The sequence below is a fragment of the Corvus moneduloides genome, chromosome Z, assembly GCF_009650955.1.
Source record: "Corvus moneduloides isolate bCorMon1 chromosome Z, bCorMon1.pri, whole genome shotgun sequence".
Lineage (NCBI taxonomy): Eukaryota > Metazoa > Chordata > Aves > Passeriformes > Corvidae > Corvus > Corvus moneduloides.
Window position 1 is genome coordinate 28,895,949 of NC_045511.1, and position 19,316 is coordinate 28,915,264.

Sequence of the window (19,316 nt, forward strand, 5' to 3'; positions counted from 1 at the left end):
CTTGGGGATCTAGGACACTGTAAAGCACCCTGAGACTGTGGCTGGAAAATCTCATTCCCGGGAGGAGTGGTGCAGCACGGGGACAGGGGGAGCAGCAGGGCCTCAAGGCTCAGGCAGACCAAGTCATGGCCACCCAGGCCTCTGGCCAGATGGTCCCACTACCAGCACTGCTGGGGACCTGTGGCTGCAGTCCTGGGCACTTTATAAAAGCTAATTCCCCACAAATGCCATCTATATCAATGCACCTACTAATCCCGTGTCTTACTTCACGCCGTGTCAATTTGCCCTATACATCCAGTGACAGCCGCTAGAGCTGCTCCAAGTCTGCAATCAGCCCAGGAGAGCTGCCTTCCAGTCTTGTGGTATCAAGTTTTAACACTGCTGCCAAATCTTTCCCCTACGTCACCTTTGAGTCAGTTTAAAGCCCCATGGATTTGTCCTTTAATAATTTTTTACCAAATCTCTCACGAAGTGTCAGCCCCAAGCTCCTCCTTACCTCTGTCGTCTGGTCTCCACCAGCAGCCACAAGCCAAGACTGGAAAGGGCCCCAGGTTTACCAGAGGTGGCCAGTGCATCTGAATGCTTCTCCAGTCCCATACTTCCCTGACCTGGTGGTCAGATGACCTTCATCTGAAAATGCCCCCAGCTGCCATGAGATGGTACTTGGCCTCTTTTTGGCTGGTACTGAAATTCTACATCCTGTGGCGTTTGGAGGAAGATCTGCAGTTAGATCTGAAATACTCCTCATGGCTAGGGCAAATGAAGGATAAAAATGAGGGCCGTGCCAAGCACTGGATTCAGTGCATGTCTCATTGAGGTGAGCAGGATTACGGCCCAAGTCACTGGCATCATCCCAGCTGCTGGCAGGAGAGAAAAAGGCACTTGGAACCACCCAATTCACCCAAATGCCTCAGTTTCTTCAGGCTGAAGAAGCCTGACAGGTACAAGATCAGACAAACCTGGATGCCAATTTCTATGCCACCTGTTTACCAAATACCTTTCTCCAGGGTGTGCAAGCTGGGAGCAGCTCAGGAAGCAATCCACTGGCACCACCGAGCTTCCCTAGAAGCCCACATTGGTTTTGCACTCGGAGATACATATGATCCACTTTTTTTAATGCCATCTGGCTGTTGTCAGATGTAGCTTTGTGGGCACCAGAACCTCATCCAAGGTGTCTTGGTCCCCTTAGAATGCACTCAGCCTGTCTCCATCAGGCAAGATGCCTTCTCAGCACACTTGCTTTCACTGCATCAGTGGTAGTTCTCAGTGTTTGCCATGACACACTGCAGTGATGAATGTTGCATGTAATGTACAGTGTAGTACTTTTCATGAGACACCAAGTTTCACTAACCCCGATTACACCATGGCCCTCAAGGAAGTGGCTAGGCATGCATGAAGAATGTCCACTCAGGTCACAAGCTCCTCTTGTCCTAGCCAAGCTCTAAGTTCACAGAGCAGGGCAATTCTCCTGTTTAAGAATTCCAGTCCAATCTGAAAACATCAGCAAAGAACAAAAAACCACAAAAGAAAGCTTTCAGGCTTTATGAAGGTTTAAAGTGATGTTTTTTTCATTGCATGATTTTTCTTCACTTTTCTTGTCTAACACAGTCAGCACATGAGAATCCAGGCTCTCAAAGGTTTGCCTGATGTACAGCTGTGAGGACAAAGGAGGAGTATGGTGAGACAAAAGATCTTTGCAACAAAAGTCTTCCCAAATGGGGGAAGAGGAGTCCAGGATTGGAAAACCTAGAGATAGGAATTCATTTTGAGATAGCAAAGAGGGTTCTCATGTTTCTCTGATGAAACAAGAGCTCCTCAAAATGACCTGGAGTGAACACACTGGGAGATGAAAACAGGTAAACTTGAACTTTGTCAACTTAACAAAAACCAGCTGAGATGGAATAAACAGAACAGAGGTGGTTTGAAAGTGCTCATTGTTCACAGCCCTGGGAAAGTAAGAGACCTGCTTTGTTTGTTTTAGTGATTACAGTGTCATCTCTTTTCTCTAGTTATCAATGATCATTTTCCATTTTATAAAATTCACAATGATCCACAAAACATGTCTAACAAAGCTGCATTCTCTTTTTCTGGTTGTAAGTTATCCTGGGTGCGGTCCTAAGAACTACACATTCCATATCCACATTCCAAGGGATGATCAGCTGGGCTTCTGCAGATACATCCTGCATGGTTTTGGCATTTAAAGTGAAACTGGAGTTCCAGTGAATTCCCTGGCTGTGCCCCTTTCTTCCTGCAACTAAAGCTTTTACATGCCTTATTTTATCTACATATAAAAACAGTTATCAGTGAAAACTTCTGAAAGTGTTCCCCTCCTTATCCTTCTTCCATCCAGACCAACTGCAAATCCTGCTATTTAAACCAGACTTTCTAGACATTGTTGTTGCTTTCATCTAGATTCTCTGTGATTAATCCATGTCTTTCCTGGAGGGCAGTGCCCAGAACCGCATGTAGTGTTCTACTGGAGGCCTTTCTAATAGCTGTCAGAATGGAACATAACTCCACCACCTGCCTGATTCAGACATGGGCCGTGGAAGCAGCCCCAGTGAAGTGCCATGCATTCGTGAAAGCAGAGAAACCGTTCACAACCACCCTGCAACACCGACTGCTGAAAAAGTGAAGTTAAGAACTACACAGTATTCTGTGTGCATTAACAGCTTCCACAGAGCTAGCGTGTCTAGTACCTCCTAGGGACAGCAGACTAACTAACTATTCATTATGCTATTTCATGGCTTGGAAACTTAAACTCAAAAGTGTTCAATACTATGTATGCCCCACATGCTCTGCACATTTTGTGAGGCAGAGCATGAGATGTCTCAAAGAGCACTAGCAGGTCAATTAGCAAATAAATGTATGACGGGATCTTACGTGGAGTAGGAGAGTAACACTAAAAGCAGGCATAAAATCCTAGTTCTGCACAAGGAGACAGCAGACCTGTACTGTAATGGACTAGTAGTGGAGCTACTGAAGGCAGGGGTGGTACTGTATCCTGGGAATGAAGATGGAGGGACATATCAGTGCAGCCCCCCTGGATACAGGTATGAATAGAATGCAGCATCATGTCAGTAACTTTGGGTTGGGTGTATGCTTCATGCATGCACAAAACAATTCACCACCTGGACAGTGGTGCCTGTGGGTTTGCTGATTAGTTAGCACTCTGTTTTACCAACATACAAAGCAGCCTCTATGAACTCCAGTACTGTGCAAATGTGTGGGACTGTAGGAATGTGTCCTTGCTTCTGACCTGTGTTTTTTAGCCACCAACAACCAAGGAGAGGGTGAGGCATTATTTCAGAAGGGGCAGACAAGGTTGGAAAACATCTTGAGTCTCTTGAACATCTGCTAGGCTCTTTAATACTACAAGTAAAGAGTCTCAAACGCTGCCTCATCAGTACATAGGTGCAAGTAAACTTCTGGAAAAGAGCAGATCCCTAAGCCTTAAAGGATGCAAACACAGCACAGGTATTTCTCATGAAACCAAACTTCAAAATAGTTCCAGCAAAACTCTCTATTGCCATGAAAATGGCTTGTAGCCATCAGCCTGCATGATTGTGAAAGTGAGATATAGTCTTAGACACACAGGAAAACTCTCTTCAGGAGCTCAGGGGAGTGCTTGTCTCATTCTACTGTCCTACATCATTCAGTTTCAGACTCAGAACCCATCCTACACAGGGAAACTTTGCAAGGAAGTGTATCTTACGGTAGTTCATCACCACATGGATTCCTTCACTTGCATTCTTCACCTTCCCTGCCATGGCAGCTGAAGAAGTTGATTAATATGGAAAACTATTACTATCTTTATTGTTAATACTACCTCTCTCTAAAGTACACTTAAGAGTCTCAGCCTCAGCATGCCTAAATATGGAGAGGACCGTGTTAAGTAGCAATTTGCATTAGAATAGCAGTTTGCTAGTTTATCACTGCCCACTCTAATCATGAGGGCTCTACTATACCCAGTGAAACGCACCACACTTCCAAGAGGACTCCTTGCTGCTTAGCTCAGACCTTCTCCAGAACACCACCAGAATTAGACTAAGAGAGTGCAAATCTAAGTCCTACAGGCTGAAACAGCTCGTTTGCTCAGAGTATTTGTATGCACTTTCTCTCTCCCACCCTACAGTTACACATGCACAGCACTTTTCAGTCTTGTTTCCCTTTCTGTCCAGTCTCCTGTACTCCTGCCAACAGCATTATAGCAGAATTTCTTAGCTTGGCTTGTGTACTACTAGAAATACTACACAGCCTTGCAGAAGAAAATCCCGTTGCTGGTATTCGTCGTGTAAAGCTTTAATATTGTGTTTAACAATCTAGAGGGACTATGGCAAGCAAATTCAAATTGAGAGAGCAGACTATGAAATATAATCATGTCTACACCTCCTCTAAATATTTCTAATGCCAAAAATAAAGTAGGTTCTAAAGTAGGCCAAAAATACTGCATTCAGAGGACTATAAGCACCCATCCGCATGCTTATAGCACACTGCTTTTTCCTGTCTCCAGGGAGCAGAAATCCTCTGAAGTTTCTCAGAAGCATACATGAAAACAAGCTATGAAAAAGAGGGAAAGGAATGCTTTGAATTCAGCAGCTGGTCAGGGGGGTGGGGTGAGGAGGGGAGTGGAGAATTCAGGGAAGTGGTATCCCTGCTAAAGAACAGCAAACAGAGCAGTAAGCACACAAAGTGCAGACCCTTCTGTGAATACTCAGCCCTGCAAATGCAGTATTCCAAGCAAGGCACTATTCAAAGCGTACCAAGTTAAGGAAGAGGGAAGAACTCGACAACTATGCACATCTCTGACAAAAAAAGTCAGCAATAAAAAACACTTGTTAAAGGAAGGAGTACCCTGTAATGGCTCTGAGTAATAGCGATGAGATAAAAAGCCCTCCAAAATTAGGTAATGATCACAAGAACGAAATTGAACAGTTTTATTGATAAATAACTTTTAAAATAATTTAACTCAAATATTCTAGCATTACAATCGTAAACAACGTGAAAATTTTCAGAAAGTCAGCTGAAGTCAACAGTACTCAAACTTGTTAAACAAACACAAATTTTTCAATTTTATCCCCATTATATCTTCAAGGCCATGTAGTAGTTATATTTATCTTCAAAGCCTGTTACTTATTTTATTGCTAAGCTGCTACATTTCAGAAGTGATGATTAATCACCCTTTGAAAATTCCACAAGACTTTGAGACACAAAATCATGAATCCATGTATCAATATGTGGAAGAGATGTGTCCACGAGAAAAGTCACTATTTTTCGATCCCAAGAGTTAGTGCTGTCATTAACTGCCTGTATCTGTGCCACAAAAGGTTTCTTCTCTACAAGATTCCGAAACACTATTGATGCCTCTTCTGACCACTGCTGGCTTTTCACTCCTAGGACAAATGTAAAGCAAAACAGAAGGTCATTTATAGACTAGACCAATCTAAGTTTATAAAGAAGTGGTGTGAGTTTAAATACTTGAGAAAACAGATTTTAAAGTGCTAATGAATGCAACTTAAATCTAGAAGAGAAACACAAGCTCACTCATCTCCCACACAAAAAAGCTTAATTATTACACAGACTAAGACATTTATTTTTTCTTGAAGTCTAAAGATACGGATATGTTTGCAGAAGTGAAAGGCAATAGCACTGACTCACTGAGCCATTCAGAGAATATTAGCTGCCTTGCATGACCAGGGCTTATCAGGAACTACTACAAAAAAGAAACTACAGATCCTTTCAAAACAAACTTTCTTTGTCTTCAGCCTGAGGATGCTGAAATTACTTGTCCTGGGGGCCTTGCTTTAAGATTGAGTTTTCTTCATCTCAAAGCAGCATCAGTTACTGGAACACCTGCCAAACCTTCAAGTCCCAAACTAGACATACAGATGGCAGAAACAAAAAGAAATTATGCCTAAATGCCTCACAACTGCTCTTATTTTTTTCAGAGCAGCATCCCACAAAGTCAAGTCTGCTGGAACCCAAATGGGTTTTTGAATATGGCTGTAATCCACCTAGAAATAAGTGGCTCCTGCAGACTTGGGATTCAATTCCCCAGACCATGCTGGTGTACAGCATCTAGACACAGGGGCTCGAATATCATGCAGGAGTACCCAAAAGCCACTTTATGGATAGTAGAAGCCGAACAGCAAAATGACAGTACTTTGCTTCTACTATTAGCAGCAGCTTGCCACAGATAGGGCAACACAGGAACACAGCTGCCTGCAGATTACAGAAGGAATTAAAACCCAACAGTTAGTCAACACTTAAGAAAGGGTAATTAATGCTAGGAAAGGCTATTGTGGAAGCAAATGGGATTTTACAAGGAAACAGATCAGAGACTAAGAGGCATGAGACACGAAAACAGAGAGAAAAAAGTGGAAGAATAGCAGGACAATAGTTACTGATCTTCCAGGCTCAGCTGGCCTGCTTTGACAATACAAGCATCTCAGAGGCAACAACTAGCTACTTGGGAGACTCAGTGAAGCAGGAAAAGTGGATGACTTGCAGGCTTGCTGAGCGTGATCCTGTACTACTCCAGAAGACAGCCACAGCTAGAAATCAGCCACATTACAGCACTGCACTCAGAGGACCCCAGCCTGTCGGCAGCACATCCATCCATCACCCATCACCAGTTTAAAGCAATCCCCAAGGTCACACTGAGGCTATGCAGGAAAGCAGATCCACAGAAGGCACAGAGCACTAACTCTGTAGCCTGTCACTTCCAACAAGCATATTCTGTGACTGAAATCTAGACCAGTGCTGACCAAACAGCATCAGAAAGCAGCAGCTGAGACACGTACATCTGAACGCAACGCAGAAATGAAGGAAAAATTCTGAAAGGAAAGAAAAGATAGCAAGGAGAGTTCAAGTTTTATTTTTTAAATTCTCTCAGATGTATGCACACTCTCTATGCCCCATGTTCTCAAGGAAATTATCTTACATAAGCTTATTGAAAGCCCCATTCCCTTGTGGAGTTTTTTGTTTCTTTGAGAAAACTAACAATTTCAGGCAACTCTGGATACCAAATATGAACTGTAAATTACAGTACAGTCAAGGTATATATGAAAAAATTCTGTAGAAATTCAGCATCTAGGTTCCTAACTTTATGTAAACTATGATAATCAGAACATTAGGTTCTTATCAACAGACACATCATAACTTTCACACTTGGTAATTGGTTATGTTAAAGGATCCAAAAAACACTTAGTTTTTATTTCCCTGTGTCTTTTGCACAGTAGATATCACACATACTAAATGATAAATTTTATGACAATGAAAAGTAGCTGCTGGGAAAGTTTAAGCAGTCTTCATTCTCAAAGATTGTAACTTAAAGTGCTGCATTAAATTAAACAAACAAAAGTAATGAAACAGAATCATCACCACCTATGCCAAGAATAAAAGCAGAGCTACTTTGATGACATAAACATGTAGAAAATACCCAATTACATAACATTTGACTTTGTTCAGTTCACATTTCTGTTCATCTCGTATGCCCACTGATGTAAGACTTTAACCAAAACAATTGCAAATGCTTGATACCTACCTGCAAGCTGAGCTGTGATAGCTTGGAAAGGCAGTCTTCTAAATGTATTCAGGAGTGGCTGTACTTTCCGTATGCTCACAAACTCATGTTTGCCATAGTCCAGCTCATACACTGACAAAAACCCATTTCTAAGAATTCCTTTTATTATGACCCTGTACCACCTAAAAGGGGGGAGAACAAGAATAGATAATTTGAATTCATATTCATACACTGTCAACACACCAGAAAAATAATGCACAACCAAAAGATCTTAACCAACATGTCTCAGGCTTCCCAGATCTGGATTTTGCTGAATAAAAGTAAACTATCCCAGCTACAATCTGGAAGCATGAAGAGACTGCAACCTCATTTACTCCCTTAATCTCTGAGATATCATTGGACATCTGCTATGTTGTTAACAATGCGGACTAAGCAAAGCTAGGCTTTCCTAGCTTAGCAGAGTTAAGCTTGCTTTTAAAGATTTTAAGTAATTTAAGCATCTACTTACTCATCTCCAATTTTAGCTGCATACAGCTTGTTTTTTTCAATGTTCACAGGCTTCTCTTCTGCCCTGCTGTAGTACAAGATCATTTCTTCCATTAGGGTGTACAGATTGTTTAGCTCATTCCAAGGCTGGACGATGAAATGACCAGGGTGGCAGGCCACCGAGACATAGATATCCATGAGGTCACCGGGCTTTGGCAAGGGTAGAGGAGGAGGCATATCAGTGGTGGACACTGCACTGCCCGGCTCTCTGGCTGAATCAGGGAAACTCTTCTCCAGCTTCCCACTAGACAACTGTAGAGCTGAAACAGCATCACTTATAGCTTTTGTGGAGCTAGTCCCACTGGGTGTCACACTCAAGAAAACATCTTTCTGATGTTTCCACAAGTCTGCATTTTTGATCTGTTTGTTGATGCTACGATCCATGTCTGGGAAATTCTCTGGAGCAAACAAGTAAATGTGAGCAATTCCCTTTGAAGCATCCTGTTTAATCACCTTGGAACACAAAAACCAGTTTAACATCCAGTTAGTAACTATTAAAGGCACATCTGATTTTGTACAGAAGACTAAAGCAGCAACAGTTCACTGCATTTATGCACAGAAACATTTTCAGTGTTCTCCCAAAGACATTAATGAAGTTGTGGGTAATAAGCCATTCACAGCAGATAAAAAGATAAAAAGCACCTGCAGCTATTCTACTAATATAAAGCAAATACAAAACTTGAATTGTTCCATCCAACAGGTTCAATCTCAATACTCTGTGTACAATTTCTAGTTTTCAGAAGAACAGTAGTCCACAAACACGTAGACAACTATTAAATAATAACACCTAATCCTTTAAAGTATCTTCCTGTCACTATGGAAAATGAGGCCTGCTAAATTAGATGAAAAAAAAAGACGAAAAATGTTTCCAGGTTTCTATCATGTGTAATTTTCAAGCATTGACATAAAAATATTTCGTATTTAACATCAGATATGCTAACATTAGTAGTAGTAAAGCACTTAAATTTTAATTTGACAAAGTATGCAACATTCCTTTAGTGATTCTTCTGTTGATGTTCCTAGCCAGGAATAAAAACTTTCTGCAATTAAAGCATACATACATCTGCTGTCTGTTTTTTAATACAGCAAAAATTAGCACCCAACTCAAACTGTCTTGGAAGAGGGTGTCTAGAAAAACCAGGTACTACAGGTGTAAGTCTCAGACTTCAGGTTTGGACTACAGCAAGCAAAAAGGTTAAGAAAAGCTACAAAACACTTTTTCAAAGTGTCTGCTGACAGTATCTGGAATCGAAATGTTAAGAGGAAATAATCTTTGTTTAATCTGTAGTTAGTAACAGATTTCCTTTAGGAGAGTATTTTCAGTTAGTTAAACTGGCTAGGATACATTGCAAATGGAAATAATTTTATCTCAAAGATAAGAGAAATTTTAAGTATATAAAGCATATACTAAAACAAACTCGATTAGAAAAAGCAAACAAAAAATAAAACTGCTTTCAAAGACTAGAAGGAGAAGCAGCTTTGCTCACAAGAGGCATAAAAGCAATTCAAGATTAACTCAGAAGTTGCATATTTTTATGTGTTGAAAAATGAACAACGGTGTTTCTTTCTTATCAATGGCAAAATAACTCTAGCTGCATATTTGGACTTGGACAGCAAAATGTGAGAAACTGCTGTGAAAGTTGCTAAATTCACAGCAGAGGGGGAAAGAGAAAATTCTAACAGGCTTAAGCAAGTAAGTTTTATGACAAATTTCCTAAGGAAAAAACTTTGTATAGCATTTATGTCCCATAGCTGGTTACAAACTTTTACATTTCTATAACAAAAATCAATTTGATGAGTTGTTGAGCTCTTAAAGTTGTTCTTCCAATACTCTTTTCACATGCCTATATGATTTCAGGTCTCATAGGCATTTTGAGTATTTACCTTCATGCTAAATTCAGGACAATTTGTTACAGCATCTCTCAGCCACAGTACAGCATCTGGAGTCCACATGCCAGTGTTAGGAGGCAGATCTGCCAGACAGCATTTTAAAGCCTAAGAACAGAATTAAGTGTACAAGGTATAATTTAGTAATACGAAAGCTGGTCCATAAGTTCCAATTCAGAGAATAATGCTGACAGAGTCAATCATGTATGACAAACAGAAAGAGCAAAATGCAAATCCAGTACCACGACACATACACAACATCCACCAACTCACAGGGCTACACTGTGATTTATTTTAGGCAAAGATGCACAATGAAATACACTGCAATATTGAATGCTATGAAACAAAACAGAATTTCATTACATAAACCTTGAAGTAGCAGCACTAAAAACACTGCCAAGAGATCAAATACAGGTTAACTTTAACATGTCTTCATACCTGAGGAGGTATTGCAATTACTTCTCTCAGGAACTGTGGTGGGATTTCTTTGAGCTCTGATACTTTTACAGTTGCAACTGTTCCAATATCCATAAACTTCACATCAAGTGCCCGTCTAGTGTGAATTATTTTTATCTGAAAGAAGAAAGCAAGAGCATAATTTTGAGGTTAAAAGCCCAATAGTGACACACACGAATTATAAAATATTTAATGGAACTTAAACATTCAGATTGAGTTGAAAAAAAGAAGAGACATTTCTATGTGGGCAAACTGTAGGTGCTTTTTGAATACTTCTTACCTCTACACGTGCCCATTTTCCTTTGGAAGGAAACAAGCAGATTTTGCCACAGAAAGGTGCCAATACATTGAACTCAGATGTTTGCTGCAAAAACAAAAACAGGAGTCAAAAAGCAAAAAGCTATTACTATCAGGCACTCAACTAAACATTTCAAAACCAACACATGGCATAAACAGTACTGAGAAACAAAAGCTCTGTTTCAAATAAAAAGTATCTTTCCAGCTTTAGAAGCACTTCTTATCACATTGCTTTAAGCTTCCCCACTTGGTAAATCTTTTAATTCCAAGATCTGTATCTTACAGGGAAATTGAGAGAATACAAAGTGCCAGAGTTAAAAAGCCACATTTGGAAACAGACTAGGAAATCACCAACAATTATTTGATTGGAAAAGCAAGAGCAGTTAAGAGCTATGACAGACAAGTGAAGAAGCTCCTAGCTTATATTCTAGAACATATAGTTTCTTGAGATATGTAGCAAACCAAATTTACTGCTGACTCAAATGGAAGTTTCATGGGGGTGACAGTCACCATGATAATCCTAAATAACATAACAAGACAACAGCTACACTATAAAAAGCATGGAGAAACTTCATTTGAAGAACAGTCAACACCTTACTTGGTTTAAATTCTCAGGCAAAATGAATTTAAACCCTCCAGATAAGCTGCAAAGCCTGATATTAAAAGAAATCTGAAGAACAGTCTCTTTCCTTGATAGCAGCAAGAAACTAACAAGTACTGTCTCCAACAAATACCAACTCTTGAAATGCCGACATGGCTGCCTTCCTTTGTGTTGCTAAATATTTTAGGGTTTATATACTTACTTTCAGTGTTTAGCTTGCTTGAAACTGAATTCTGATGAATTAAATATGTTCAGTATAAAACATTTCCAGATGGTCTGAGAACAGGTCTAAAGCTCAACTTCTATACCTAAAACACTTTGACAGAGTAGTTGCACAAGCAGCAGTTCTAACAGGACCCCCAAGGATCTGCATTGCATGATTTGATTGTGTCAGGCACAGCTGAATTAAAAAATTGATTATCTTCGTTCTTACAAATTAGATTCTCTTAGGATTTCTTCTCTTTGGCCTAAATTCTCTTGAGTCTAATAAGGATTGTTGCATCTCTAAATGGCTGGTGGAATGTCAGACTTCTCTGCCACGTGCTTATTTTAAAGCAACTTAAGACTTTTCAAAATGTCTCCTATAGATCACTTGGATGTTGATACTAGCCACCACATTCAAAAGCTAAAGATGCAAGAACAAGATATGCAGAATCAGATGTATCAGATCAAAGCCACTGAATCTCCAAAAAAGCCATGTGAAGAAGAACAGACCTTGATTACACTGCTTTTATTGCCACTTTATACAGATGTAGCTGTTTATGTACCTCAAGTTCATAATGTAAAATTTCCAGAAAAAAAAATGGCAGTATCTCCACAGGCTTTATACCAATCTCATGCAGTTATTATGGGAAGCTTCCCATTGAGAGCCATATTGTCACTATTCTAACTACTCCAGGAAAGCTGTACATAGGTACTGAAGCCTTAGAGAATGCTTGTGAAAAATGAAGCATCAAAAGACACTTTTCACACTGAAAGATGCACCCCAAAAGCCCCAAACTAGAAAGAGAATTTTTAGCCTTTTTGAATAGTCTATGGCTACCACAGAAACTTGAACTTACGTGCAAGGAAAATTATTGGTACTCTCTGGAGAAATGTTTCAGGACTTCACCACAGAACTTACCTTGTAAAGAAAGTAGTCTTCTAGTTTCTGCAGTATTTCAGAAAGTCTAGACAAGCCTTTGGATGGCACTTGGCAGTACAGGCTCCCATCAGAGAAAACACTGGTTACTCTGACATTGGTATACAGTGCATCTACCTGCAACAGTAAGAGTTTGACAAGAAAGGGGGAAAAAAAAACCACACAGAACTTAGCAAATTTCTGAGTACTGTTTTTTGTCCATCTAAGACCTCAGCAGTCTATGATTTTTAAAGATTAAGGGGGAAACAAGACAATAGTACCTGTAGGTGCAGTTCAAGGGACTTGTCATACAATGTCTTCAGACAAGTAGCATTGATATTGATATCATCTTCTCCAGAAGTGTCATAGAGAACGAGAAGAGGAATATCACTCTTTTCCAGTATTTCCACAGCAAATATCTTGAAGCATGTCTGTGATTCCACAGCCTTTACTAGGACAGGATCATCACAAAAGGCTTCCAGTCCTGTAAGACACACCGTACCTTTTTGTGTACAGAAGCTGTACTGCACCCCTACTACTTGCAATCTACTTTATTTCTACCTTTTTATCAAAGAAAGCCATCTTTGGGGGCAGGGCAGAATAGAAAAGAAAAAGACCTCTTCAAAACCAGAAAAACAGTCGAAAATTGAATGCATCCAAGTATTAAAAAAACAACCAAACAAAAAAAAGCCAAGCTCATTCACAGCAATTTCACATATTTAAAATTTAGTATTTTTAAAAAGTTAAAAAGGCCTACAATTTTAGAAAGGTAAATAAATTCCAGAAGAGTCTAGGAAGTCTGCAAGTATGCAAGTACTGAAAGGGGAAGGATCACTTCAAAATAATTAAATTGGCTCATATTTAGAAATATTGCCTCATCTGGCCACAACAGATGTACCTCATTTATGGAAAAACATGTTTTGCTAGTGTACATTGCTTCACACAACAGTAAATGTTTCCTTTTATTTCTTTAGGCTCACATATATTAAAGGGACAAAGACATCCATGTTAAGTACAGGAACAATTAAGCTCCATTACAGAAATACAGGATATAATTGTCTTCTAATATCAAGCATTCTCTGTAAAACTCTTCTTCACATCCTTTCTTCCTTCCTTCTTTCCATGCATATCCATGTCTGCTTAGACTAGCTGTGCTGAACAAAATCTATCATACACATACAGAACTGTTACAAACAAGGATCAGAACTTCCAGGCTTGCAGAGGCTTCAATCCATAAGCTGTGCCAACGGTAAGCATAGCAGTAAGCACGTGTACCGTCAGCACTGGTTTTCTCTTACCTGCTAGTTTACATTTTGCAGCTTGAAAAGGAAGCAATCTGAACTGTTTCTGTAGTCTGCACACACTGTTGCTTTCAACGAACTCAGTGAAGCCGTGATCAACATAGTACACCTGATAATGGAAAAGGGATTTAAAAGCACAAGATCATGAATATAATTGTAAGTATGTTTTCTTGAGTCTAGGGAGAATGTACTCAGTTACCACATTCTCTATGCAGCCACAGACAAACTACTTTTTGCCAGTTTAGTACCATTACTTTCATGTTTTCAGGGAAAGCCTCCTTCTCAAGATCTCTGTAAAACCATCCTCTCCAACTGTTCTATAGAATCTCAACCGTAAATAAGAACAGTGCTGGAAGAATTCAGCATATATTAACTCAAACCACATGAAGAACGGTAATAAAGTTGCAATTTTTATTTATAAAGTTTTGAAAGTGTTGAAAAGTCAAATACCACTTAGGTGCCCTTATAAATTTTGCCTATTGTTTTTACAGCATTAAGAGAATAATTTTGATTTAAGCTTGTCTTTACTTTGGTACAAATACCACAGTCAATGCAGGAAACTAGAATGGAAACTGCTAATTGGCAGCAAGTAACTGGAGCAAAAGTGAGAGAAAGAAGGCTTTGATGGGACTTCCTACATTTTTTCTGAACTCTACCCTGCAAAATGTCTGCACAGCAAATATTGAAAGGAGGTCTGAACTCTGACAGAGGACAAAAAAGAGTGCAAAAAGCAGCAATAAAGCAGCAGCCTTCTTTTGGCTGATAGCTCTGACTAGGGAGAAATTAGAGGCAAGCATACCACTAATTTTCTTGCCACTTCTCTAAACCCAACAATCTTTCACAAAACCAAGTTCTGACACCTCACTCCAACTCACAGCTGAAGGGTATCATACTAATTTTCAGAAAAAACTCAGTTCTAATACATAGGCTATTTCAGTATTTATAAAATGGTTCAACTTTAAAAGTATGCTAAGTAGGGCTGGGTAAAAAGTGACCTAACTGGGGAAAGAAACAAAAATGTTAAAGAGGTCTCATTAATGTTGACTAGACAAGAAATAATTGAGAAGTTCTAAACTTTTTTTATACTTCTAATGTATGTTCTAATTTCACTGCCAATGGCAAGAAGAGTCTGTTTGGCACAGGAAAAGTTTAGAGTTAAATAACGTCAATGCAGTTTAACTAAAATGCATACATAACTCCCAAAACACCGTATCTGCCTGGAAGGGGAAAGTATACTTTCTTTTTTGCTTTCTATTTATGTTCATGTTAGAGATACTTCAGTACAAGACTTCAGACAAGATCTAGGAGCAAATGAGTGTGGTCCTTCCGTTTCTCTTGCTATGTTCCCCTCAAACCACGCCTCCTATCAAAGGTACATTTTCAGCACCAAAGTGCTATAGGGCCCAGCCCCTTTTAAAACCAAAACCCCCAAACTCAAACTATTTATGGAAAAAACCCTGAAAGACCATTTAATTCTGTCAATCACACAACTTCTACAAGGTCTTAATTTCTCATATACCTGAAAACAGAAGCACTTTCAGGGCAAGAAAAGAAAGAATACTAGTGCAGCACATTTAAGAATTGACCGTGTATCTAAAAAACAAGCTTGTCTCAATTATTTTTCCAAGTGCCAAAAGAGGTAATTGCTTGCCTTTATTCTGTTGTCTTCTAGAGAAATTATCTGAGCACGCAACCAGGCATCTTCTTCAGCATGTACTGCAACGAGTTGCCCAACACTCAGAGACTGAGCTGGTGACAAGGTACTGTTCTGACTGTAGTACGCTTTCATTTCATCTTCCATTTGTTCCTGGGCAGAAGAATAATCTTTGCCCACATACCTACAATATTTTACAAAAAACCAGAAAACAAAAAACAAAACATAACAAGAGTTGGGATGCAACTTCAAAAAAGCTGAATAAAACCATAAGAACATTTACTTGCATATATGAATAAATGATATACATTTTCTAAGACATTAGCATCCCAACTCTTCTCCCATTAACAGGCCTATAGAAAAAAGTTACTCTGTCACTAACAAACACCATCTTAATCTGGTTTTCACTAAGGCTGATCCAAACCAAAGCATCTAAAATATCTTTAAAAATTAGCTGTTAAACCAAGTGCTGTTTACTCTCATACCCCAGATTTTTCTTGATATTAGGCTGCTGACCTAATGGTTCATACTAATGCTGTTTGTGTTACATAAGTCTTCTTACATCAAGTATATAAACTTTCTGAAAAATCCAAATGGGAAGTTCTGAACGCTTCAGAAACAAGTCAGATTAGAGCAGACAAAAGGAAAACTTACCCACAAATTTGTATTAGTAGCTAGTGTTTCAGCTTGATCATAGAGACTGTGATACTCCTCAATTGTACCACACAGTTTAGTTTATATGCCCAGAAACAGAGCAGATACAGTACTATAACATGCTATGGTAACTCTGTTATAAAGGTTATGTTAAATCTGATCACATTCCAGGGAACTGTGATTTTCCTAGAAACAGGCTTTTTGTTTCTGTGCAAGCATTCATCTACTTCGTAATGGAGATAAAGTGGGGTGACAGTCACATATGGGCTATTTAAAAGTTTCTTTAACATTTGTTTCATAGAGATACCTAATAGACAGTTGGAGTAGCTCAACAGAAAGTAGAAGAATCTTTCAGAATTTCCTGCCTCACTCACTATTTTATTCATTATTTCTTCTGAGAATTCAACTGCAGTGCCTAGTGTATCATCTCTGCCTTCAAACACTGTTGAGAATGCCTAGCAAGTATCTAGGAGTGTTTCTATCACCTCACTTTTTATTCTGACCACATTAGAACTCTTTGAGAATTGATCCATGTCTCAAAACAGAAACAGCACCAAACCTTTCAGCTTTGCCTTCCTAAGTACTGCAGGTGAAAGATTTCAGACCAAAACCACTTAGCCACATACCAAGAAAGTGAAGAGATATTGCTTCACTCCTGAGACTGAAAGGAATCTTGATTTTATTGGTCCTGCATAAATCAACATCAACCAACAGCTGCTGTGTAGTTCTTGTGTAGGTCAGCAGAAAGACACTGGTAGGACATGTAAGAAAAGAAAAGCCCATGCACTGTTTCCTCCCTATACATCTACCTGAACATTTTCTTGTCATGGCAAAAAACCCTATTCCCTTCAGGTCTAGTTTCATCGTATCAGGATAATGACCTTGCCCATGAAGTACATGGATAACCCTAAGTAGTAATTTTTGTAACTAGGACCAAGAAACCACTAATTATCATCATGTACCTACACAGAGTTGACAAATTGAGCAACTTCAGTACTGTCCAAGAAACATGGTTCAAAATTTGGGAACTGCTGCTTTGTAGAGGAATTTTTACATCACCACCCTCAGCTAACCAGTATCATACGGTATTTTAATCCATGGTACTCAAAGCATTGATCCCAAATACTTAGTGGAAACCTCCTTAAAATAACAGACTAGAAAGCTAAGAACTGTTGCTCCACATGTACAGTAAGTTATAAATGATGCCAGAACTAAAAAGTCTACAGGAAAAAGGAGGAAGTTTTGTAGAGTTAAATCGCATACGCACAGCAGGCTGGAAGTAAGAGATGTAATGTAACAATCCACTTCTTACACTGTCCCCCAAGACTGGGCTGATTAGGAACCAAATCAAGAAACACTAGTAGTTTATTGCTGGATGAAAGCTCATCTTTCCAAAAGTGGAATCTGAGCACAATTAAGTCACGCCTAGGTACTGCAAATCAGTTATAGAAGTAAAATATTTTAATAAGCACAACAGTAATATCTGAATACCATTTTGTGTTGTAGTAGGATTATTTATAAAGTCTTCCAATGGCAGGTCAAATCTGTCTTGATTCTCAGACAAGCTAAAGCTGATATAAGCGATCAGTTCAGGATGGAAAAATTTTCAGAAAATTTCAATTTAAACACACAAACAAAAGGATTCTTAATTTTCATTAGCAAAGTAAGTAAATCATGAAGTCCTGAAACCTCCTATTCATCTATTCTTTTCTGGCAGACCTGCACAATATGAGCACATGGATTTGTAAATAAAGCAAAAAAGGTAGATTCTAAAATAGAAACTTGCCTAATTAGGACCTCATTAGTGTTTTTCAGGTCTAACACCATGATGGACACAGATCCTTCCGATGGAACGATTAGAGAAGGAACAGTTACGTTTTCTAGATACTGGTCCTTGGATTCTTCATACTGCTGTTCAGCTGTGGCCTTCACACCATCATGCCTCTTGACTTTCTCAGTGACATTCAGATTCTCATCAGTGCATCTTTGGGGTTTAGCATAGAGGATTGCCTTTCTGGGGACTTCGGATACATAGTCCACAACACACACATCTGACAGCAACTCTAGATTATTTAGAATATCTTCCGGAAATTTTACTTGGTAAGTGTCTTGGTACACTTTGGGAAGTGCATGAGCCCAAAGACCACTGGAATACTTCAGCAGGATGCTAATAACTTTCTCCTTTAAGTCGCTGCTAAGTGATGCAGGTGTGGTCTCCATATTTGGTTTTAACAAAGTGTCTGCTTTTGATGAAGTAACATTCTGAGATGCCTTTTCTTGCTCAGTATCACTTTTTGCTACTGGTGGTATTTTCTTAGCAGGATAAAGAAGTCCATCCATCGGATCACCTCTGTGTATTTTCTCCACCTTGGAAAACAAAAAATAAGAGTCAATAATTGGTTGCATCTCTAAGACTAAATCGCCTTCCCAATTACACTTTTATAACATGCATTTTATACAGACTTTGAAGAGAACATCCACAAGGAGCTAAGCTTGAGGTAGTTACTACAGGTTAGTACTTCCTGTAATGCTTCCTCCTCTGTTTTGAAGGGTACAAAACACATATGACTACATCAGTAATGGGCAAATATCTAATCTTTTCAATACAACTGGAACTTGCTTCCAAAGAAGTACATCTTAGGAGGACCAGAAGATGGTGACACCCACAAATTTACATCTTTTGGACATTAACCCTCCCAATCTTACCCACAGGTAAGTAGATCATAAACAAAAGTTTCTGTCTCAGTTTACTGAGGGAAAGGAGATTTGATTCTATATTTCAGAAACAAGAGGACACTTGCCAGGGAGTGCTGTCAGGCAAGCTATCTGCTGTCATGCTCAGAGAATGATTTTTCTTTACCAAAGTTCTGAAATTAAGGGAGAAATTTCTCTTCATAATAAATTTCATAATAAAATTGATCGGACCCTTTTAAATCGTGCCCCCAGCCTCCTGCAGAACCAGGTATTTTGCCAGACCCTATGTCCGCACCCTTTGCTAAGTTCAAGAATAAGGGTATCACATAGTCTGAAGTCACAACATTGAAAGGACCGTCTGAGAACTGTAGCCACAAACTCACAATAAAATTCTGCTTCCTGAAGCTTTGCAGTTTCAACCTAGATTGATCTAAGCATAGCTTAGCAGGAATCTATGTTAAATTGAGATAACAAAAGGTCTTAGTGTTTTCACATTGGTCCCAAAGCAAAAACAATAAAGAAAGTTATTAAGGTTTATGTAGCTCCATTTTGAAGTTCCTTCCTCAGAGGAAACAACTCTA

General features: G+C 39.2%; 1 protein-coding gene across 7 annotated transcripts in view; it reads right to left on the reverse strand.

Annotated features, from left to right (window-relative positions):
* Positions 1 to 4,907: 4,907 nt before the first annotated feature.
* Positions 4,908 to 19,316, reverse strand: part of TDRD7 (tudor domain containing 7) — a 47,361-nt gene continuing 32,952 nt past the window's right edge. For 5 of the 7 annotated variants that reach the window (XM_032096284.1, XM_032096287.1, XM_032096285.1 and 2 more), the window contains 11 exons: positions 17,828 to 18,408; positions 15,385 to 15,571; positions 13,731 to 13,842; positions 12,714 to 12,916; positions 12,436 to 12,570; positions 10,695 to 10,778; positions 10,397 to 10,531; positions 9,956 to 10,066; positions 8,034 to 8,524; positions 7,547 to 7,707; positions 4,922 to 5,393 (listed from right to left, as the gene is read on the reverse strand). In XM_032096284.1, the coding sequence (XP_031952175.1) occupies positions 5,173 to 5,393; positions 7,547 to 7,707; positions 8,034 to 8,524; positions 9,956 to 10,066; positions 10,397 to 10,531; positions 10,695 to 10,778; positions 12,436 to 12,570; positions 12,714 to 12,916; positions 13,731 to 13,842; positions 15,385 to 15,571; positions 17,828 to 18,408 (2,421 nt within the window). In that variant the 3' untranslated portion in view covers positions 4,922 to 5,172. The other 2 variants (XM_032096289.1, XM_032096288.1) reach the window with 2 other exon arrangements.